The following is a 25,193-nucleotide window of genomic DNA, read 5'->3' as shown; positions in this document are numbered from 1 at the left end:
CTCCACAGGACTGGAACAATACTTTTCTAGAGTACTGATCATCCATGCCGATACTTAGCCTTGTAATGGTTCATTGTATCCTTAACTAGATAAACACCAGGTTTATTCTTTGCTTCCATTATTTGTTTTCTTTTCTCATGTTACAGTTCTGAAACCAAACATCCATTAAGAAAGCTGAATGTGGTCGCAAACTGAAAATTTACATTAAAAGCTTATTTTCATCGGCTCCCCGGACTTAGCTATATTTTTGTTGTTAGATCCAAAATAAATGATTTGTCTCAAGGTTTTTTTCTTTCTATGTAAGTCTATGTAAGGCTCTGAATTTACAGAATGAAAGTGTTTCTCCTTTTACTGTTTTTGAGCTGAAAACTTGCTGCTTCATCAACTATATAAATTCACTCTATACTCGTGACTTGGCTCAGTTTTCCAGCCCTAAACTCTAGGTATATGGGATGGGAACAAATGGATGGCTGTTTGAGCGTATGCAACAAACAAACCTGGATGGATGTTGGTGAAAAAAAAATGACATGAAAAAACAGCTAAACTAAACAACATTGCATTCGACCATCAAGCAAGTGGAGTAACAAGAGGAGAATATTCTCAATGTGGAGAACTTTGAAGGGGGTGGACATTTTGAGGTAAATGCCAGTTCCACTAATTATGGTTAATATCTTCTAACTGTATCTTTGACTTTCATCTATACTAGTGGATCTCCTGTGGCACTGCCCATGGGAAATTGGCAGATACACTGGAGGAGAAATTGGTTCCTGTCTCACAATACCACACTCTGCCCCCTATCATCCGATACCTCCCCATCACCCAGTGGCCCTACTCAGTATTCGATCAAGCTGATGTTGCAAAGGCACCGACCCGCAAGGTGCACTGGGACACATGTTTGGCGTCCGCAGCTCACTGGTTTGATGCAAATGAGGCCAGAGGCTTAGTCTGGAGAGCGCCTCAGGGATCATCCTAAGGCACATGTTCCAGACGCGTTGTCCACTTCAAGTCAGTTCCTGCATGAAACCAATTTTTCGGCCACTATCTTAAGGGCAAGACATTTATATCATGTGACACACTATGCATTATTCTGCTGCTAATGTGATGCTGTGTCCCTTTAAGGCCACAAAGCCTAATTTACTGCAACTAGACTTTTCTAGCTTCTTGTAGATAATAATAGTTTGCAACTTTGTGTTAAAACTGTGCTGTAATTAATTTAGGAACATAGGAATTGCTAGATGAAAAAAGACTAAGGTCCATCTAGTTCGCTTACAACCATCCTGGTAGTCGCATGATACAACGATAATAGAGTTGTTGACAATCAGTTCTCCAGTAATTAGTCTACAACAGAGCCAGGCATGATTCTATGAGGAAAACCCCCAGTGCTGGAAAACTTTGGGAACCAGTCACTTGTTCCTCCAAAGCATGCGACACCTATCATTTCTTTACATAGTGATTATTTCCCCCTTTTTTCATCAACTGCACAATTAATCTACTTCAAATAACTAATTTCGGCAGTTGACTTAAAAAAGAACAAACGAATAAATATCTCTGAAACACAAAGTGGAGCTTTGTGAATTTAAATAACTCTCTCAGATACAAATCTCAACAAATCACACAGCATGTTTAAATCTGAATTGAGTGAATTGTCTCCCTCAAGCAAAATACCCAGAGATCAATCGAACAGTTGTTCCAACGGTGTATCAAGTTAACCTGGGATATCATTTCTGAGTAAAACAAGTTTTTATTCCCTTATGTAGTATGACAGAACTAAAGAAGCCAATACTAATTTAAATATTAGAGATCATTATTTTCACAATGCCTTAGAAAGTCATGACAAAACATGCAGATTGCAAGATTTAGATGCATGATTTTTGATTATACAGGGTATAGATATGTTAAAGATTGATGTAATAACGAAAAAGTGTTGTGTTTCAGTAAAGCATGCACTCCCATGTTCCGCAACCAGGGAGCTCATCCCTTGGGAGCACTGTATATAAGCCGGCCCCTAAGGCTTGTTCCTCATTCTGGAGTGTCTTATTAATGACTGAGGTCACTGTTATTTTAACTTCCCTGTATGCAGCCTCATCTGTGTTAGGAACACAATAACTGGCGACGAGAATACGAATCCAACGCAAAGATGCAGCAAACTGTGGGCATCCTGGAGAAGTTCTCGGAGGGTGAGGACTGGGAAGCCTATGTCGAACGACTAGACCAGTACTTTGTAGCCAACGAGCTGGACGGAGAAGGAAGCGCTGCAAAAAGGAGAGCGGTTCTCCTCACAGTCGGTGGGGCACCGACCTACAGCCTCATGAAGAATCTTCTGGCTCCGGTGAAGCCCACAGATAAGTCGTATGAGGAGCTGTGTACACTGGTTCGGGAGCATCTTAACCCGAGGGAGAGCGTGCTGATGGCGAGGTATCGGTTCTACACGTGCCATCGATCTGAAGGTCAGGAAGCGGCAAGCTACGTCGCCGAGCTAAGGCTACTTGCAGGACAATGTGAGTTTGATGGCTCCCTGGAGCAAATGCTCAGAGACTTTTTTGTACTGGGCATTGGCCACGAGACCATCCTACGAAAACTATTGACTGTAGAGACACCGACCCTCAGTAAGGTCATTGCGATAGCACAGGCGTTTATGGCCACCAGTGACAACACCAAACAAATCTCTCAGCACACAAGTGCGAGCAACGTTCATAAATTAACTGGAACTGTGTTTGCGAGCAGAAATGTACAAGGCAGAACCCACGAGTCCTAGATCACTGAGAGTCCCCAACAAAGGATGAATGGAAGGCAATTCACACCTTGTTGGCGTTGTGGAGGCTTCCATTCAGCCTATTCATGCCGCTTCAAAGGATATGTTTGCAAGAGCTGTGGAACAATGGGGCACCTCCAACAAGCTTGCAAACGAGCTGCAAGCCCTGCAAAACCTGCTAACCAACACGTGGCAGAGGAAGATCGGTCCATGGTGGATTAAAGCAATTTCGAGCCTCAGAGAGAGGAGGCAGATGCTGAAGTACATGGGGTGCACACATTTCCGACGAAATGTCCACCTATAATGCTAAACATAAAATTGAATGGCTTACCCGTAGCCATGGAACTGTACACTGGCGCTATCCAATCCATCATGAGTAAAAAGATTTGAGAGACTGTGGTGCAACAAGGCATTCAGACCAGCCCTGAGCCCCATCCACACTAAACTGAGAACGTGCACCAAAGAGCTTATCACTGTCCTGGGCAGCGCAATGTTCAAGGTCACCTACGAGGGAACAGTGCACGAACTGCCACTCTGGATTGTCCCGGGCGATGGCCCCACACTGCTTGGAAGGAGCTGGCTGGGCAAAATCCATTGGAACTGGGATGACATCCGAGCGCTATCACATGTCGATGAGGCCTCATGTACCCAGGTTCTGAACAAATTTCCTTCCCTTTTTGAGCCAGGCATTGCAAACTTTTCCGGGGTGAAGGTGCGGATCCACTTGGTCCCAGAGGCACGATCCATTCACTACAAGGCGCGAGCGGTACCTCACATGATGAGGGAGAGAGTGGAAATCGAACTGGACAGGCTGCAACGCGAGGGCATCATCTCCCCAGTGGAAATCAGCGAGTGGGCCAGCCGATTGTTCCAGGACTCAAAAGTGATGACACGGTCAAAATTTGTGGCGATTATAAAGTAACTATTAATCGTTTCTCGCTACAGGACCAATACCCGCTACCGAAGGCAGACAACCTATTTGTGACGCTGGCAGGAGGCAAGACGTTCACCAAGCTTGAAATGACTTTGGCCTACATGACGCAGGAGCTGGACAAGTCTTTGAAGGGCCTCACCTACATCAACACGCACAAGGGACTGTTCATCTACAACAGATGCCTGTTTGGAATTCAGTCGGCTGCAGCGATCTTCCAGAGAAACATGGCGAGCCTATTCAAGTCGGTACCACACACGGTGGTCTTTCGGGACGACATATTGGTCACGGGTCGGGACACCGCCGAGCACCTGCAAAACCTGGAGGAGGTCCTCCAGCGACTGGATCGCGTAGGGCTGCGGCTGAAGAGGTCGAAATGCGTCTTCATGGCAACAGAAGTGGAGTTTTTGGGGAGAAAGATCGCGGCGGAGGGCATTCGGCCCACAGACGCCAAGACAGAGGCTATCAGGAAAGCGCCCAGGCCACAAAACGTCACGGAGCTGCGGTCGTTCCTGGAACTCCTCAATTATTTTGGTAACTTCCTACCGGGGTTAAGCACCCTTTTAGAACCCCTACATGTGTTATTGCGCAAAAGTGAGAACTGGGTATGGGTAAAAAACCAAGTAATTGCTTTTGAGAAAGCCAGAAACATTTTCTGCTCCAGCAAACTGCTTGTATTATATAACCCGTGTAAAAGACTTGTGCTAGTATGTGACGTGTCGTCGTACGGAGTCGGGTGTGTATTACAACAAGCTAACGTTGCGGGAAAGTTGCAACCTGCCGCCTATGCTTCCAGGAGCTTATCTAAGGTCGAGAGGGCCTACAGCATGATTGAGAAAGAGGCATTAGTATGTGTGTTCGGGGTAAAGAAAATGCATCAGTACCTGTTTGGCCTCAAATTTGAGCTGGAAACCGATCACAAGCCCCTCACATCCCTGTTCGCTGAAAACAAGGGGATAAATACTAATGCCTCAGCCCGCATACAAAGGTGGGCACTCACGCTATCAGCGTATAACTATACCATCGCCAGGCCAGGCACCGAGAACTGTGCAGATGCTCTCAGTCGGCTACCATTGCCCAACACGGGGGTGGAAATGGCGCAGCCTGAAAACTTGTTGATGGTGGCGCGGCCCGCAGACTTGTTGATGGTCACGGAAGCGTTTGAAAATGATAAATCACCTGTCACGGCCCGCCAGAATAGGACTTGGACCAGCCAAGATCCTTTGCTGTCCCTAGTAAAAAACTGTGTACTGCATGGGAGCTGGGCCAGCATCCCCGTTGAAATGCAAGAGCTAATCAAGCATTCCAGCGGCGAAAAGGCGAGCTGTCCATTCAGGCAGACTGCCTGTTGTGGGGTAACCGCGTAGTGCTACCAAAAAAGGGCAGGAAGACGTTCATCTCAGATCTCCACAGCACACACCCAGGTATAGTGATGATGAAAGCGATAGCCAGATCCCACGTGTGGTGGCCCGGTATCGACTCTGACTTAGAGTCCTGTGTACGGCAATGCAGTGTATCTGCTCAGTTGAGCAACGCGCCCAGAGAGGCACCACTAAGTTTGTGGTCCTGGCCCTCCAGACCATGGTCGAGGATCCATGTCGACTATGCGATCCCGTTTCTCGGTAAAATGTTCCTCGTGGTGCTGGATGCTTTTTCAAAATCGATTGAATGTGAAATAATGTCGGGAAGCACCTCCACCGCCACCATTGAAAGCCTGAGGGCCATGTTTGCCACCCACAGCCTGCCTGACATACTGGTCAGTGACAACAGGCCATGTTTCACCAGTGCCAAATTTAAAGAATTCATATCCCGCAATGGGATCAAACAATGGGATCACCTCGGCCCCGTTTAAACCAGCCTCCAATGGGCAGGCAGAGCGGACAGTACAGACCATCAAACAGAGCCTTAAACGAGTCACAGAAGGCTCACTCCAAACCCACCTGTCCCGAGTACTGCTCAGCTACCGCACGAGACCCCACTCGCTCACAGGGGTGCCCCCAGGCTGAGCTACTCATGAAAAGGACACTTAAAACCAGACTCTCGCTGGTTCACCCCAACCTGCATGATCAGGTAGAGAGCAGGCGGCAGCAACAAAATGTAAAGGATGGTCGCGCCACAGTGTCACGGGAAATTGATCTGAATGAACCTGTGCATGTGCTAAACTATGGACATGGTCCTAAGTGGATCGCGGGCATGGTGATAGCTAAAGAAGGGAATAGGGTGTTTGTCGTCAAACTAGACAATGGACAAATTTGCAGAAAGCACCTGGACCAAACGAGGCTGTGGTTCACAGACTGCCCTGAACAACGCACAACAGACACCACCTTTTTTGAGCCCACAACACACACCCAAAGGATCAACGACACCACTCCGGACCAGGAAATCGAACCTATCACGCCCAACAGCCCAGCAAGGCCAGGCTCACCTAGCAGCCCTGCAGGGCCAACAACACGCCAGCCCAGCAAGGGCACAGCCAACACACCAGAACAGACATTTGTACCAAGGCGGTCCACCAGGGAAAGAAAGGCTCCCGACCGCCTCACCTTGTAAATAGTTTTCACTTTGACTTTGGGCAGGGTGGGGGGGGGTGGGGGAAGTGATGTTCCGTCACCAGGGAGCTCATCCCCTGAAGTCCCAAGGGATCCCAGCATCCCTTGGGAGCACTGTATATAAGCCGGCCCCTAAGGCCTGTTCCTCACTCTGGAGTGTCTTATTAAAGACTGAGGTCACTGTTACTTTAACCTCCCTGTATGCAGTCTCATCTGTGTTCGGAACACAATACAATGTTGCCGTATTTTTGTTATTACCTCACATACAAGCATTGTCTGAAGACATATGATTTTTTTATAGCTATGAAAAAGTTTTTTTCATCAACTGCACAATGGAGTTGGTAGAGCATGGGGCTTTGTCACAAGTGGTCATTGTCAAAGATTATAACATCATTGAGAAGAGAATTGAGTAAGTATTTGAAAAGGAAGAATACAAAAGGATAAAGGGAATAGGCAAGGAAAACAGATTGGAGTACGTAGCTTCAACTGATGAACTGTAAATGATATGATTCTGCAAACTAGCCAGGTCTATGAAGGAAGAAAAATCATCAGAGTATCAGCACAGACATCATTCCCAATGGATTTATTTGTAATAACAGATGCATTTAAGGGGAAGCTATATAAAACACATGCGGGAGAAAGGTAAAAAAGTTATGCTGATAGGGTTAGATGAAGAGGGGTGGGAGGAGGCTCGTGTGGAGCATGGTCCAGTTGGGCCGAATGGCCTGTTTCTTTGCTGTATATTTTATGTACTTCTATGCAACACAACAAAAACCACAACCAACACTAAAACAAAACACACGCACCAACACAGCACTCATCAACAACATTTGAAACCATAACTGGGCAGAGTACATTCACGTTGTAAATACAGGAAGGGCAATTACAAATGCCAACGGCAGGTTTTAGGTATGGGTTGAAACTCAGACCACAATTTCCCCGACATCGGCGGGTCTGTGACGGGCAACATCCCCGCCTCATTGCCAGCTCCAACACACTGTGTAAAATGATTTTACCCTGATTGGGCTTGTTAAGCCCACCCAGCACGTTTGCCGGCCAATTAACATAAGAACATAAGAATTAGGAACAGGAGTCGGCCATTTAGCCCCTCGAGCCTGCTCCGCCATTCAACAAGATCATGGCTGATCAGGCCATGGACTCAGCTCCACTTACCGGCCCGCTCCCCGTAACCCTTAATTCCCTTATTGGTTAAAAATCTATTTATCTGTGACTTGAATACATTTAATGAGCTAGCCTCAACTGCTTCCTTGGGCAGAGAATTCCACAGATTCACAACCCTCTGGGAGAAGAAATTCCTTCTCAACTCGGTTTTAAATTGGCTCCCCCGTATTTTGAGGCTGTGGCCCCTAGTTCTAGTCTCCCCTATCAGTGGAAACAACCTCTCTGCCTCTATCTTGTCTATCCTTTTCATGATTTTAAATGTTTCTATAAGATCACCCCTCATCCTTCTGAACTCCAACGAGTAAAGACCCAGTCTACTCAATCTATCATCATAAGGTAACCCCCTCATCTCCGGAATCAGCCTAGTGAATCGTCTCTGTACCCCCTCCAAAGCCAGTATATCCTTCCTTAAGTAAGGTGACCAAAACTGCACGCAGTACTCCAGGTGCGGCCTCACCAATACCCTATACAGTTGCAGAAGGACCTCCCCGCTTTTGTACTCCATCCCTCTCGCAATGAAGGCCAACATTCCATTCGCCTTCCTGATTACCGACTGCACCTGCAAACTAACTTTTTGGGATTCATGCACAAGGACCCACAGGTCCCTCTGCACCGCAGCATGTTGTAATTTCTCCCCATTCAAATAATATTCCCTTTTCCTGTTTTTTTTCCCCAAGGTGGATGACCTCACACTTTCCGACATTGTATTCCATCTGCCAAACCTTAGCCCATTCGCTTAACCTATCTAAATCTCTTTGCAGCCTTTCTGTGTCCTCTACACAACCCGCTTTCCCACTAATCTTTGTGTCATCTGCAAATTTTGTTACACTACACTCTGTCCCCTCTTCCAGGTCATCTATGTATATTGTAAACAGTTGTGGTCCCAGCACCGATCCCTGTGGCACACCACTAACCACCGATTTCCAACCCGAAAAGGACCCATTTATCCCGACTCTCTGCTTTCTGTTCGCCAGCCAATTCTCTATCCATGCTAATACATTTCCTCTGACTCCGCGTACCTCTATCTTCTGCAGTAACCTTTTGTGTGGTACCTTATCGAATGCCTTTTGGAAATCTAAATACACCACATCTGTCGGTACACCTCTATCCACCATGCTCGTTATATCCTCAAAGAATTCCAGTAAATTAGTTAAACATGATTTCCCCTTCATGAATCCATGCTGCGTCTGCTTGATTGCACTATTCCTATCTAGATGTCCCGCTATTTCTTCCTTAATGATGGTTTCAAGCATTTTCCCCACTACAGATGTTAAACTAACCGGCCTATAGTTACCTGCCTTTTGTCTGCCCCCTTTTTTAAACAGAGGCGTTACATTAGCTGCTTTCCAATCCGCTGGTACCTCCCCAGAGTCCAGAGAATTTTGGTAGATTATAACGAATGCATCTGCTATAACTTCCGCCATCTCTTTTAATACCCTGGGATGCATTTCATCAGGACCAGGGGACGTGTCTACCTTGAGTCCCAATTGAAGGAAGCCAGCCTGATTATGCCATTTAATGACATGTGACCAACGTGGCAGCAGGGATTTTCAGAGCAAACTGTTCCCGGCTGAAACCCTCCGATAGTGAACTTCCATCCCTTCATTTCTTGTCAAAACACCCAAACAAGTAGGAGACCATGGGAAAGTCCTGACATGCCCACTGTCACAATAATGCAAAATCTTCACATTTTTCTGTGCTCCCAACAATTACCTGGGCAACTCCCGTCAGACAACTATCCACACTAGAATTGTATCTAGTTCCACTCAGTTGTTAGGGGAGAGAAACACACAGAACAAAATCTCATCAGAGGCGCTGAATAAAATGAGGAGTTCTGCTTGAGCAGTAAGCAAAGACTAGCAAGATGAAGTTACCATCACACATTTGCCTGGATTTAGCTTGTGCTGTGCAGTCCAGGTTGAAAAAAATACTTTAAAGATCAAAAGGAAATAGAAACCATCAAGGACGTACTGGCACACATTTAGCAGGGACTTAGAGCTAGTCTGCAAACACACACAAATACAACACTATCAATCAACTGACCCCATATCCTCACCATCACCAAGAGAGCCTACTTCCAACTCCCTAACACGTCTCAGCCTTTGCCTCAGCTCATCTGCTGCTGAAACCCTCATCTATGTCTTTGTTACCTCTCGACTCGACTATTCCAATGTTCTCCTGGCCAGCCTCTCACCTTGCGCACTCGGTAAACTTGTGCTCATCTAAAACTCTGCTGCTGGTATCCTAACTTGCACCAAGTCCTGTTCACTGATCACCCCTGTGCTCACTGACCCAAAGTGTCTCCAGTCCAGCAATACATCAATTTTAAAATTTGCGCCTTGTTTTTAAATCCCTACGTGACCTCACCCCTCCCCAGTGTCTGTAACCTCCTCCAGCCCTGCAACCCTACGAGATGTCTGTGCTCCTCAAATTCTGGCCTCTTGCAAATCCCCGATTTTCTTCGCTCCACCACAGAGGGTTGTGCCATCAGCTGCCTGAGGCCTAAGCTTTGGAATTCCCTCGCTAAAACTCTCCATCTCTCTAACTCTCTCTCTCCTCCTTGAAGATACTCTTACAATTTACTTTCACCAAGCTTTTGATCACTGGTCCTAATATCTTCTTATCTGGCTCAGTGGCAAATTTTGTTGGATAACGTTCCTATGAAGGACCTTTTAATGTAGTAAAACATTCAAGGTGCTACATAAATGAAAGTTGTTGTTATAATTCTCATGATCCCCTTCAAAATACATAAAGTTATGAGGTCACAGTCAGTTGAGCTAATAGGTAGAAGTCCATTCTACATGAGAGCATGCCAGCATCTGCCACCCTAAGCCCAATTGATGTCCTGAACTTGAAGGCCCTGAATGGCATGCAGCTTCAAAGTGAATTTTAAAATACTTCACGGTTCCTTAATGTTGTTTCCGTATTTGCACACACTTCCCTTGCAGGATAGTGTGCAGAACTCACAGACTGAATAATAATCCTTGGCCATAACCATCTTTACACCAGAGAGGGTGGTTAGTTCTATGCAGCGGGAGGGTTTTATGAGTTCCCACAACTCACACTATGGCCAGAATCTTACCAGCCCTGCCAGTGCGAGTTTGGAGGTGGGCCCGCTGTCAAAATGGATGTGACTGACATCGGAATGTGAGTGAACCTCCTTGTGAATTTCCAAAGTGCCAGCTTTGCCTGCGGATTGCAGACCCGGCACTAGGCAACGTGCCAGGCAATTGTGTTAGTTAAGCAGCTGCTTAAAGCTATTTAAGCAGTATTTTACCAAGTACAAAGGATTTTTCTAAGTTTTTTTTTTAACGAGGTTCTCGTCCCTCGGGTATCACGTCAGGTAAGTATGTCGGGTTCTCAACAACTCTGGATTGGCTGATCTGATCATGGACTCAGCTCCACTTCCCTGCCTGCTCCCCATAACCCTTCACTCCCTTATCATTCAAAAATCTGTCTATCTCCACCTTAAATATGTTCAATGACCCAGCCTCCACAACTCTCTGGGGCCGAGAATTCCACAGGTTTACGACCCTCATAGAAATTCCTCCTCATCTCAGTTCTAAATGGGCGATCCCTTATTCTTAAACTATGCCCCCTGGTTCTGGATTCCCCCACGAGTGGAAACATCGTATAACTGGCAACAACTCTAAGAATGGAGGAATTGGCCCTGGATCTTATGCAGTGACAGGAGGTGGTCCTATGTCAGCAGTACACCCAGCTGATAGAATCATGCAGCACAGGAGGAGGCCATTTGGCCCATCATGCCTGTGCTGGCTCTTTGAAAGGACTATATAATTAGTCCCATTCCACTATACTTTCCGCATACCCCTGCAAATCTTTACTCTTCAAGTATTTATCCAATTCCCTTTTGAAAGTTATTATTGAATCTTCTTCCTCCACTCTTTCAGGCAGTGCATTCCAGATCATAATAACTCGCTGCGTAATTTTTTTTCTCCTCAACTTGCCTCTGATTCTTTTTCAAATGACCCTAAATCTGTGTCCTCTGGTTACTGACCCTTCTGCCACTAGAAACATGTTATTTCACTCAAAATGGCACTGTTGCTTACCAATGCTTCTTTGCACTGGTGAAATCACTTTACACTTATACTACCTAGAGGAGCTTATCGTGTAATGAAATCTTCACATTTTTCTGAAATTTCTACAACCTGTGTGATGTTACTGGCTTCATTTTGCAAAGTTATTCTCAAGAGTACATTTACAGAAAAAATCTGCCGTATTTCATCACAATCACGTTGCTGCGATGAAAAAAACACTTGGACATTTTCTTCAGTACTGCCCGAGAAATACCTGGGGCCCTTCTCTGCTGGTGTAAATATAAAGGCAAGTTGCAGTTCCAAGGCGGCGTCAGTCCTCCCGAGGCCCAAATGGGCAGAAGAAAAAATATATATTTTATAAACTTGTCAGCTCCCACTGGGGCCACTCCCAACTAGTGAAGGTAATCGATCCCCTCTGGAATCAACTGCCTTACTCTCGTAAAATTTTTGGGCCTTTAGAAGGCCTCAAAGGGACTAATGCCATGTCTCAATTGACACATTTCCAAGGCCATTGAAGAGTGTGAAGGGAGGTGTTTCCCAGGGAGGCTCAGGATCTGTGACTGGCCCCCCATAATGGGGGGCAATGGGTGAAAAATGTGGCCATCCCCCACCCACCAGACTTGAATCGAAAAGTTTGCTCCTAATGGGGTGGAATCAGATGGAGCCGGATTTCAGCACATACTCCAGCTGTCCACTGGGTGTAAATGCAACTTACCAGCAATTCCAGTCCTAGGAATTTGGGGCCAATACATTTAAAAACATATATATTGTGGTAATTTTATTACTTGTATAACTAATTTGCCTTTTATGTATGCAAAGTCAAAGGTCACGACAGGACTCATACATATGTCACTGGATGCCTCCATTAACCTGTAGGCGCTACTTGGAAGGAAAGAGAAATCTAGAAAATAAATAGATTGGTCTTTGAGAATATGACTACTGTCTATTTTGTAGCTTACATCATTCCATAACAGCAGGGGGCGTGGGGAAAGGGGCCTAGCAATTCCTTTTGAGTCTAACATTAAGACGGATTGCAAAAGTTTCTATAGATATGTAAAGAGAAAAAGGTTAGTAAAGACAAATGTAGGTCCCCTGCAGTCAGAATCAGGGGAAGTCATAACGGGGAACAAAGAAATGGCGGACCAATTGAACAAGTACTTTGGTTCGGTATTCACGAAGGAGGACACGAACAACCTTCCGGTTATAAAAGGGGTCGGGGGGTCTAGTAAGGAGGAGGAACTGAGGGAAATCCTTATTAGCCGGGAAATTGTGTTGGAGAAATTGATGGGATTGAAGGCCGATAAATCCCCAGGGCCTGATGGACTGCATCCCAGAGTACTTAAGGAGGTGGCCTTGGAAATAGTGGATGCGTTGACAGTCATTTTCCAACATTCCATTGACTCTGGATCAGTTCCTATGGAGTGGAGGGTAGCCAATGTAACCCCACTTTTTAAAAAAGGAGGGAGAGAGAAAACAGGGAATTATAGACCGGTCAGCCTGACATCGGTAGTGGGTAAAATGATGGAATCAATTATTAAGGATGTCATAGCAGTGCATTTGGAAAGAGGTGACATGATAGGTCCAAGTCAGCATGGATTTGTGAAAGGGAAATCATGCTTGACAAATCTTCTGGAATTTTTTGAGGATGTTTCCAGTAGAGTGGATAAGGGAGAACCAGTTGATGTGGTATATTTGGACTTTCAGAAGGCGTTCGACAAGGTCCCACACAAGAGATTGATGTGCAAAGTTAGAGCACATGGGATTGGGGGTAGTGTACTGACATGGATTGAGAACTGGTTGTCAGACAGGAAGCAAAGAGTAGGAGTAAATGGGTACTTTTCAGAATGGCAGGCAGTGACTAGTGGGGTACCGCAAGGTTCTGTGCTGGGGCCCCAGCTGTTTACACTGTACATTAATGATTTAGACGAGGGGATTAAATGTAGTATCTCCAAATTTGCGGATGACACTAAGTTGGGTGGCAGTGTGAGCTGCGAGGAGGATGCTGTGAGGCTGCAGAGCGACTTGGATAGGTTGGGTGAGTGGGCAAATGCATGGCAGATGAAGTATAATGTGGATAAATGTGAGGTTATCCACTTTGGTGGTAAAAACAGAGAGACAGACTATTATCTGAATGGTGACAGATTAGGAAAAGGGGAGGTGCAAAGAGACCTGGGTGTCATGGTACATCAGTCATTGAAGGTTGGCATGCAGGTGCAGCAGGCGGTTAAGAAAGCAAATGGCATGTTGGCCTTCATAGCAAGGGGATTTGAGTACAGGGGCAGGGAGGTGTTGCTACAGTTGTACAGGGCATTGGTGAGGCCACACCTGGAGTATTGTGTACAGTTTTGGTCTCCTAACCTGAGGAAGGACATTCTTGCTATTGAGGGAGTGCAGCGAAGGTTCACCAGACTGATTCCCGGGATGGCGGGACTGACCTATCAAGAAAGACTGGATCAACTGGGCTTGTATTCACTGGAGTTCAGAAGAATGAGAGGGCACCTCATAGAAACATATAAAATTCTGACAGGGTTAGACAGGTTAGATGCAGGAAGAATGTTCCCAATGTTGGGGAAGTCCAGAACCAGGGGTCACAGTCTAAGGATAAGGGGTAAGCCATTTAGGACCGAGATGCGGAGGAACTTCTTCACCCAGAGAGTGGTGAACCTGTGGAATTCTCTACCACAGAAAGTTGTTGAGGCCAATTCACTAAATATATTCAAAAAGGAGTTAGATGAGGTCCTTACTGCTAGGGGGATCAAGGGGTATGGCGAGAAAGCAGGAATGGGGTACTGAAGTTGAATGTTCAGCCATGAACTCATTGAATGGCGGTGCAGGCTAGAAGGGCCGAATGGCCTACTCCTGCACCTATTTTCTATGTTTCTATGTTTCTAACAGAACTGTTGTCCTACAGACAATCTGAAGAGCAATATATCCAGTAGACATCATATATTTTGTCTATAAACGGCAATAAATTAAGCAAGTCCTTCTACTGAACCACAGTTTAAAAATGAATGTTGTACAGTTATCTGATGGATAGATTAGCCAGTTTCTCTTACACTGATCATCGTTTTGAAGAGTCTTTCCAGCTCCTTGGGAACCTGACCTTAGTTTAAAGACGTGACTCAGATGCTTGGCATATTTAACAATGGTAGGGAACAACAGAGAGAGCTTCGGCTTACAGTTCATCAGTTCGTGGCAAACGCCAAAACATTAAAAAAAATACAAAATACAGGTTTACATATTGACTCAGTTGTACATTTATTTGAAGCATGGCATTCACAGGAGCCTACGCTGATACAATGGCCCTGACATAAGTAATGCTTTTGCGCCGATAAAAATACCTAAACCGACAGATCCACTGAAGCGGATACCGACTCCTTGAGCACTGGACACACCTTGCACAATAACGCACGGTCAGTTTATTTCATTTTATTTGGTGCTTCCAGCGTGTAGTAGGTCTTTACTTTGGGAACACTAAATAAATTAGAGGCCATAATGCTGGGTGGCTGCTCTTAAAGTGCTGCTATATTTTTTTTTTGCACGTAAAGCCAGCAAGGTCCTAAGCCCCTTGGCAATTTGGCCAGGAGTTGACAGGATGACTCTATATTAAGGAGCAGGTCATCCAAAAGTTACTCTTGCACGGGTCTGATTGTGGCAGCTCCAGCTGCATCACTTCATCAAATGTTCAAAGGCAAAGTGTTTGGTTCCCACAATGCCGAGTGGGTAAACATACTGTTTAGTGCGACACTCAAAACACATGGGCCAGAAGATTACAAATTCAATCCAAACTTTAAACACTTCACACAAGGCAAGAACTGAACCCAATATAGTAAAAAAAAAAGGCACCAAACAGTTCAATGTGAATATAAAATAACTCATTAGAGGACATATTGGTTCAAGTTATTACATCACATCTAGACATCCATACCAGACTACTGTCGGAATGGACAGAACAAGCTACCAATCACAGACTCACCATTGAGTGATTTAAACTGAAGTAGAACACTGCTGAATCCCACTGTAATGAGAAAGGCCTGTTTCCCCACACGGCAGCTTTCTGTCTCCCGGTTCACGGAACATTTGAACACACACACTCCATTTCCTAAAAGAAAATAAATCTCATATCAATACACTGACGTCTTTTATTGGTTCCCATTTGGTTTACAGCTATATATTCAAGTTCTTAGTCACGTCTAATCTTTACGACAGTGTCAGCTCCATTCTGACTCCTCCACACAACAAATCGCAGTGCACACCACTATTTTTAAGTGGGCAGTGTTTGTGCTGCCTTCACGTGTAATTCTGGGTTTACGGATGCTTTTGGATATGTGTTTCATATGTGCATAAGCACGAGGTATATTTTTTGTCACCAGTGATGTCCTGACTCAGCTGATGTTTTGTCGAATCAAAATAACTTTCATTCTTACAAAACCTCTGCGTATGGCTCAGTGAGCAGGTTAAATTAAGTTAGGAAGCACATAGTACTGAAATTACTATAAAAAAAAAGAGAAGGCTGAGTGCTGACTCGATAGAGATCTTTAAGATTATGAAAGGGTTTATCTAAGGAAGGATATACTTGCCTTAGAGGCAATGCAACAAAGGTTCACTCGATTGATTCCCGTGATGAGAGGGTTGTCCTATTGGGAGGGATAGCATATATTGGAACAGTACTCTCTCGAGTTCAGAAGAATGAGAGGTCATCGCATTGAAATGTATAATATTCTGAGGAAGATTAACAGGGTAACTGCGAGAGGCTGTTTCCCCTAGCTGGACAGTCTAGAACTAAGGGGCATAGTCTCAGAATAAAGGGTGGGCCATTTAAGACTTAGATGAGGAGGAATTTCTTCATTCAGAGGATTGTGAATCTTTGGAATTCTCTGCCCCAAAGGATCGTTGAGTATATTCAAGGCTGAGATAGATTTTTGAACTCTAGGGGAATCAAGGGAATATGGGGATCAGGCAGGAAAGTGAAGTTTGAGGTTGAAGATCAGCCATGATCTTATTGAATGGTGGAGCAGGCTCGATGGGCCATATAAACTACTCCAGTTTCTAATTCTTATGTACTTATGGTTTGATAGGGTAGACATAAAGAAAATGTTTCCACTTGTTCAAGAACCAAAACTTGAGGCAATAAATATAAGGCAGTTGCTAATAAATCCAATAGCAAATTCAGGAGAAACTTCTTTACTCAGACAGTAGTTAGAATGTGGAACTCGCTACCACAAAGAGTTGTTGAGGCAAACAGCATAGATGCATTTAAGAGGAAGTTAGATTAACATACAAAGGAGAAAGGAATAGAAAGTTATGCTGATAGGATTAGATGGAGAGGAATGGGATGAGTCTTGTGTGGAGCATAAACGCTGGCATGGAGCAGTTGGCCAAATGGCCCGTTTATGTGCTGTACATTCCATGTAATTCTATGAAATTAACTGCTTTCTAGTGCTTACCAATTTTACCGTAGGACAAGTGACAATACTATACAAGCCTTACAGAGGGGTTTGACATATCTATGAGTAAAGGCTATCTCATTTCACCATAGGGTTATTATAGTCAAACCTGTTCTCACTTCACCACATGGTCTATCCTCCTGTGCTACTTTACAGGATGTAGGCTAAGGTGACCCAGCTTGGCAGGCCTATTGGATTTTCTATTTCTGTGGGGCAATGGCTTGTCCGTGCTCAGTGCTATTCCTGCCATCTCGACTGCAATGAGGAACTTGCAGCGTGAAGAATGTAAAAACTTCCACCTTCCAAGCATACAATGCAGCAGCATGCTATAACAATAATATCCTATATTCACAGCATAGCCCTGTTTTTAGGCTGGATTATACTATAGATCTGAGACCGACACTGCAAACTGCGGACTGCAGCCAGAAATATTCATTTTACATTACAGTTGCCCCAGTTTGAAAATTGTACTCTGAAAATACACCAATTATTATATGTCACACACGTTTGCCTATGTTAATAGATTACATTGAATCCTTAACACTCGTTGTCCCTCATCATGAGAGGAGGAGGTCCTCTTTCATTAAACTTTTCATTGGCCTCTGCAAACCTCACAGACTGACTGATAACTGAACAGAGCTGACCTGGTGGTCCTCATGTTACCTAATTTACAGGCACCACATGGCTACCCGGAACAGTATTACAGCTGTGTGTTTCCTCTGCTTCGTTTGAGCCATGATAAATTACAGAAGGAATCTGGCTAATAAATGAAGGTGTAAGAATTCAGCAGCCTGCTGTCAGACTCCATTCATCATTAAATGCAGCAGGACTAAAATAACAGTGATTTGCAACTTAACAACACCTGCTTTCCCCTCTAGACTCGCCATACTGTGCGGCCAAAGCCCTCCATACTATAATGCCCTACAAATGCTTTTTTGTTTAAAAGGTAAAATAAACATTTGGTGAAATTTTCATGCAATTAAATAAATGTTTTTGCAAGTTACACAAGTTATGTGTAAAAACAAGATGCTGAAAATATAATCATATATGGCGATCCTATAGCTGGATCAGACCAGCAATTAACTGGTTTCATCATCATTATCATCATAGTACTTCATAGTTGATACGGACTAATAGAGCGTCCTGATGGTTTAGCAGTTCAGTGCACCACCTGGTGCAGCACTGAACCATACAGACCAGGAAGACCCCAAAATCAAAGGCCTATGCTATGGACCATCAAGCATAAACAAGTAGTGATTAACCAAGTCATACAGACTAGGAATGTCCCCAGTTCAAAGTGAAGCTGATCTCAGTCAGGACAGCAGGTTGGCTTTAGTGTCGCTGAATTAGGGAGGGAAGCTCAGCCAGCATTCCTGTTTGTGATTTCTATCTGTGTTGACCCCTGGAAAGTGTCGACGTGTGAATGTTGGGGGAAGACAGGATCAGGCTCAGCTGTGATGTCGCTCTGCAGTTGAATAGCTGACTGTTTAGGAATGGGCACTTGGTTAGAGGGCACCTCCTACACAGCAAGCGAGCCCCAGATGGGCAGAGGAAATGTTTCAAGGACACCCTCAAAGCCTCCTTGATAAAGTGCAACATCCCCACTGACACCTGGGAGTCCATGGCCAAAGACCACCCTAAGTGGAGGAAGAGCGCTGAGCACCTCACCGAGAGCATGCAGAAAGCAAGTGCAGGCAGCGGAAGGAGCGTGCGGCAAACCAGTCCCACCCACCCTTTCCTTCAACGACTGTCTGTCCCACCTGTGACAGAGACTGTAATTCCCGTATTGGACTGTACGGTCACCTAAGAACTCACTTTTAGAGTGGAAGCAAGTCTTCCTCGATTTCGAGGGACTGCCTATGATGATGATGATGAGAGGGCAGCCAGTGCCCGTGAAACCATAACCTAATAAGCAGTCAACAGAGGAGAAAACTGGAAGAGGGGGAAATACATATGTGAAACAATTATAACAAGAATGTTAGAGGGGTTTTTTACCCTCACTTAATTTTTCCTCCAATCTTCTTCTTACCATTCCTCTCCTGAAGTGGCCCGTCTCATTGTTCGGATTCTACTGGCATAATGCCTCCAATTGCAAATGGCCATTTTTCATGTGTGAGTCTAAACAGTTCGAACCCTCATCATCATCATAGGCAGTCCCTCGAAATCTAGGAAGACTTGCTTCCACTCTAAAAGTGAGTTCTCAGGTGGCTGTACAGACCAATATGGGAATTACAGTCTGTCACAGGTGAGACAGACAGTCGTTGAAGGAAAGGGTGGGTAGGGAGCCTAGTTTGCCACACGCTCCTTCCGCTGCCTGCGCTTGGTTGCTGCATGCTCTCGGCGACGAGACTCGAGGTGCTCAGCACCCTCCTGAATTGCTCTTCCGCCACTTTGAGCGGTCTTGGGCCAGGGATTCCCAGGTGCCGGTGGGAATATTACACTTCATCAAGGAGGCTTTGAGGGTGTCCTTGAAGCATTTCCTCTGCCCACCTGGAGCTCATTTGCAGTGTAGGAGTTCCAAGTAGAGCACTTGCTTAGGGAGTCTTGTGTCAGGCATGCCCGCCCAACGGAGCTGGTCGAGTGTGGTCAGTGCTTCAATGCTGGGACTGTTGGCCTGAGCGAGAACACGGACGTTGGTATGTCTGTCCTCCCAGGGGATTTGCAGGATCTTGCGGAGGGAGCCACATCGATCCTGACCCCGCCACACAGATCCTTCATACCAGCAGGCTAATTGACAATGGGAGCCATTAAAACCAAATCAAATCCTATTCTCACCCATTGTATAGCAACCAGAAAAGGGAACCATTGCTGATTTCCAAACCCCACATTGGCCTATGGTTCAGTTACCAAATTAAACACAGAAGCCCCCGTTACCATCCTGGCTTAGAATAGCAAATTACACAACAATTAGAACTTGCAACCCTCCTGTTCTAACACACAGTGCCATTACCTACTGGGTTATTTGGGGGGGGGGGGGGGGGGGGGGGGGTGTGCGGGGGGAGCGAAAGGCTCTCCCCCCGGTTTGTACACGAACAGAAGGCAAGGAATACAAAGTGGGCACTTGCTTCGAATTATACTGAAGTAGCTCGGAGGGAGCTGCAGCACAGTATGAGCTTGATAAAAGTCCAGGGTCACACGAAAGACAACAGGACACTCTGAGAAAGGACTGAGTTTGTGGGGGAAAGCTCGACAGGACCAGTAAATACTGGAGCTGGAAGAAAGGACGACACAAACATCGCAAGATTTCAGCTCTATTTAACGGGACAAAATCAAGAGTCAAATCCATGAGTCTCACAACGGAATCACTTTAGTTGCTATGTGATAATCCTGTGTGAAATATGGTAAATTAGTGTTTGCCAAGTTGATATAAATCCACAGCACAAAACTCCACGATACAGCACAGGATTACCCGGCCCATTCAGATTGAAGTGGGATGGAAAACAAAGTCATTCACAGCGGCGCTGTGTTGCAGCTAATCATACTACTCCAGGGAGCAGCACGTGTTGCAGCAGGAGAGCAACGGCAGTGAAGAGGGACTTCACCAAGATCCAAGTCGGTGATTGGAGCGTGGGCAGGTACAGCAGGAATGGCGAGGTCGGGGCGAAAGAGCAGCGAGAGATTGTAGAGGGCCGAGAAGAGGCAACGGCCCAGAGGCAGCACGGGCCAGCCCACACTGCGATATATGCGCGCACTTGGTCCGTGCAACAGAGCTGGTCTCCAGTTGTCTTGATTAATCCTTGCTACTGGACCAAGACCTAGCTCTGTCAAGCCCATGTGGTGGCTGGTCTGCAACAGTCACCACACATTAAAAAAATCCAAGCACAGGCATCTTCCGCCCTTCAAGATTTAGTTCGGACCTGGAATTTTAAGTCCATCATTGAAACACCTGTAAACTTTTTGACATGGAAGCAAGTCATCCTCAATTTCAGGGACTGCCAATGATGATCAGTTCCTATAGACTGGAGGGTAGTTAATGTAACACCACTTTTTAAGAAAGGAGGGAGAGAGAAAACGGGGAATTATAGGCCAGATAGCCTGACATCAGTTGTGGGAAAAATGTTGGAAGCAATTATTAAAGATGAAATAACAGCGCATTTGGAAAGCAGTGAGAGGAACGGTCCAAATCAGCATGGATTTATGAAAGGGAAATTATGCTTGACAAATTTCTAGAATTTTTTGAGAATGTAACTAGTAGAGTGGACAGGGAAGAACCAGTGGATGTGGTGTATTTAGACTTTTAAAAGGCTTTTGACAAGGTCCCACACAAGAGATTGATGTGCAAAATTAAAGCACATGGTATTGGGAGGTAATGTATTGACGTGGATAGAGAACTGGTTGGCAGACAGGAAGCAGAAAGTCGGGATAAACGGGTCCTTTTCAGAATGGCAGGCAGTGACTAGTGGGGTGCCGCAGGGTTCAGTGCTGGGACCCCAGCTATTTACAATATACATCAATGATTTAGATGAAGGAATTGAGTGTAATATCTCCAAGTTTGCAGATGACACTAAGCTGGGTGGTGGTGTGAGCTGCGAGGAGGATGCTAAGAGGCTGCAGGGTGACTTGGACAGGTTAGGTGAGTGGGCAAATGCATGGCAGATGCAGTATAATGTGGATAAATGTGAGGTTATCCACTTTGGTGGCAAAAACACGAGGGCAGAATATTATCTGAATGGTAGCAGATTAGGAAAAGGGGAGGTGCAACGAGACCTGGGTGTCATGGTTCATCAGTCATTGAAAGCTGGCATGCAGGTACAGCAGGCGGTGAAGAAGGCAAATGGCATGTTGGCCTTCATAGTGAGAGGATTTGAGTATAGGAGCAGGGAGATCTTACTGCAGTTGTACAGGGCCTTGGTGAGGCCCCACCTGGAACATTGTCTTCAGTTTTGGTCTCCTAATCTGAGGAAGGACATTGTTGCTATTGAGGGAGTGCAGCGAAGGTTCACAGACTGATTTCCGGGATGGCAGGACTGACAAATGAGGAGAGACTGGATCGACTGGGCCTGTATTCACTGGAATTTAGAAGAATGAGAGGGGATCTCATAGAAACATGTAAAATTCTGATGGGATTGGACAGTTTAGATGCAGGAAGAATGTTCCCGATGTTGGGGAAGTCCAGAACCAGGGATACAGTCTAAGGATAAGGGGTAAGCCATTTAGGACCGAGATGAGGAAAAACTTCTTCACTCAGAGAGTTGTCAACCTGTGGAATTCTCTACCGCAGAGAGTTGTTGATGCCAGTTCGTTGGATATATTCAAGAGGGAGTTAGATATGGCCCTTACAGCTAAAGGGATCAAGGGGTATGGAGAGAAAGCAGGAATGGGGTACTGAGGTGATGATCAGTCATGATCTTATTGAATGGTGGTGCAGGCTCGAAGGGCCGAATGGCCTACTCCTGCACCTATTTTCTATGTTTCTATGATAACTGGGGGTGAAAATTCTTCCTATCGATCATGTTAGTGAAAAAGTCAGCCTGAGTAAAAACAAAAGGAACAGGAGGAAGTAGAATGACTGGACAGTCTACTGACCTCCACACTTAAATTCCTGATATGCAAATCCGACATGCACAGTTCCACTTTGGGAGCACAAATTCGTAAATCTGTCTCAAGAGTTTTACTGTGCATCTGGCTTATGCTATACTTCACCTGGGAGTGCTTGATCCTGGCACTGGGACTTCGACTTTGGAAAGTGTTTCATTTACTGGAACTGGCATCACTCAACTTAATGAGATGAAAGGTTCACTGAAAAATACTGTAGAACTGACATCTGAAATTGAATTATTCTATACTGTTTAAATCTTCCTAAGCAGAGCTGCCATTTAATAAGATTTTATCTATTTTGAATCCAGAACTTTTCATCAAGCATGGTTTTGTGGTCTAGACTGCAGAGGCCCGAAACGGGGTGCACTTATCGATCTCGAAGGGTTCCGGGCGGACAATCCGGAGAAATTCATGGGTGTTTTTTTGGAGCGGGGCGAAAGTGGTCTCATCATTGGGGCGGAAGTGCGGTTGGGTCAAAGTAGCCGCCACTAGCGGGGAGAAAGTGAGGGCTCGTCGGAGTGGCCGACGCTCCAAGTCATCAGCGTCACAGCGTCCCTCCCCTTCAGTTAAAGCAGAGGGCCACTGCGAACTCTGCAGCCACTTTAGTGGCAAACACTGGGCCACCAGTGAGGGTTCCGGTCCGGCTCGCCTGGCAGCCCGGCCAAACCTGCGGCCATAATTGTCGGCCCGACCTAGCAGTGGCCAGTAATAAAAAATAAAATGGAGTCGACAGCAGTGCCACCTCCCCTTTAAGGGCGGCCACACCGCCCAACCACAGAAAGGGTACAACTGAAAAAGCTGTCAGTGGCACCGGGGGGCAATTTCCAAAAGGGGTCATTTCGGTAAGGGGTCAGTGCGTGCACGACTCAGCGGGAAAACAGGCAGGGTGGTCCCCTACACTGCTCCAAAACTGAAGGAGGGCAATATCCAAAATGGGGCACCTCCGCGGCGATTTGACCGCCAGTCCGCACCGACCTGTGGCCACCGCTTTCAGGCGGCCACAGGCCTTACAGAAAGGAGCAACTTTGGCCCCACGGAGCTCCTGACTAGCCTTCAACTTCCAGGACTGGCCCAGAATTTGCACACTGTCTCAGTCTGGCAGAAACTAACTGTGGCAGAACACCACGCAAGAAAAGCTGGCCTTTTAAGGTTAATATACCTTGAGTGAACACTAATTTAGCTTGAATGCAAAGTCAGATGAACTATTTGGAATAGAAATGTCAGGTATCACAGTGATCCTAAAATGGAATTTTGAAATATGGGATGTCTGAAACAGACAGCTTCCTTCATAAGAGTTGATTAGTATACTTTAATGGTAGCTTAACAGCCTTTAAAGTTCAACGATCAGGACATATTTCATTGGAAGCTGCACTGAATACTAATGGTTTGTGAGCTTCTCTCAGTTGGTAACAATGAGCTGAATTTTGAAGCCTCCCACCTGGCCGAAATGGTGCAGTAGAAACCTGGAAATGGCATGGAAGAACTTACTGCCCTGTTCCTGTCATCGCATTGGCCTTAGAATCATAGAAATTTACAGCACGGAAGGAGGCCATTTCGGCCCATCGTGTCCGCGCTGGCCGACCAAGAGCTAATCCCAGCCTAATCCCACTTGCCTGCTCTTGGTCCGGCACCTTGCTGGGATCCTCCAACAAGGTGGCCAGAGGCGGACAGCCAAATGAAGTATTGAAATCTGGCCCCTGCGACATCAATAGAACCCGATACCATTTTATGCCTGAACTGACAGAGCCTAGTATCAGGTGATGGCTGGGCCGAAGACAGGTAAATTGACTGTTATTTTTGTGAGATCAGGACAAGCAGGAGTTGATCACCCGAGCTCCATAAAATCAGCCTAGGTTGTTGCCACTCTGGCTTCCCCGCTTCCAGACCTCCCACTGGGACTATCGGGGGGCGGGGTTGGCCGGCACATTCGCCTGAAGTCCACTCATCTACCCCAATGTCACCCTGAGTGAGAAGGTTGTGTGGCATCAAGCCCTACTCTAAGATTTGTGCACATAATGTAGGCTGACTCTCCAACACAGTACTGAGGTAACCATCCCGTGACATTACTTGAAAGAAGATCAGGGAGTTCTTCAAAGCAACATTCTTCCTTCAACCAATATCACCAAAAAACAATCTCATGCTATTTCTGGGTCCATAGTGTGTACAAAATGTTCTGCTGCATTTGCCTACATAACAAGTGACTGCATTTCAAATTAATTAATTGTCTGAAGTATTTTTAGATGTTCCTGAGAGATGTTATAAGGTGCTATATCATCATCATCATCATCATAGGCAGTCCCTCGGAATCGAGGAGGATTTGCTTCCACTCTTAAAATTAGTCCTTATGTGGCTAAATAGTCCAATACGAGAACCACAGTCCCTGTCACAGGTGGGACAGATAGTCGTTGAAGGAAAGGGTGGGTGGGACTGGTTTGCCGCACACTCTTTCCGCTGCCTGCGCTTGATTTCTGCATGCTCTTGGCGATGAGACTCGAGGTGCTCAGCGCCCTCCCGGATGCACTTCCTCCACTTAGGGCGGACTTTGGCCAGGGACTCCCAGATGTCAGTGGGGATGTTGTACTTTTTCAGGGAGATTTTGATGGTGTCCCTGTAATGTTTCCTCTGCCCACCTTTGGCTCGTTTGCCGTGAAGGCTATATAAATGCAAGTCTATATGCACATTCTTGTCCATCAGAACTAAAAATTCAAAACTACTACTGTGCCACAGTTTAGTATA

At 45.7% G+C, this 25,193-nt stretch overlaps 1 protein-coding gene across 3 annotated transcripts in view; it reads right to left on the bottom strand.

Annotated features, from left to right (window-relative positions):
• LOC139226764 (histone-arginine methyltransferase CARM1-like) overlaps positions 1–25,193 on the bottom strand; it is a 115,211-nt gene that overhangs the window by 60,489 nt on the left and 29,529 nt on the right. For all 3 annotated transcript variants that reach the window (XR_011587321.1, XR_011587326.1, XM_070857798.1), the window contains exon 2: positions 15,449–15,574. Coding sequence is in view for 1 of the 3 variants with exons in the window: in XM_070857798.1 (XP_070713899.1) it covers positions 15,449–15,574 (126 nt within the window). In the remaining 2 variants the exon portion in view is untranslated. The remainder of the gene's footprint in view (positions 1–15,448; positions 15,575–25,193) is intronic.

This window comes from Pristiophorus japonicus, chromosome 1 (genome assembly GCF_044704955.1).
Source record: "Pristiophorus japonicus isolate sPriJap1 chromosome 1, sPriJap1.hap1, whole genome shotgun sequence".
In the NCBI taxonomy this organism is placed as follows: domain Eukaryota; kingdom Metazoa; phylum Chordata; class Chondrichthyes; family Pristiophoridae; genus Pristiophorus; species Pristiophorus japonicus.
The sequence above is the reverse complement of the archived record's forward strand: the minus strand, read 5'-3'. Positions and strand labels throughout refer to the sequence as shown.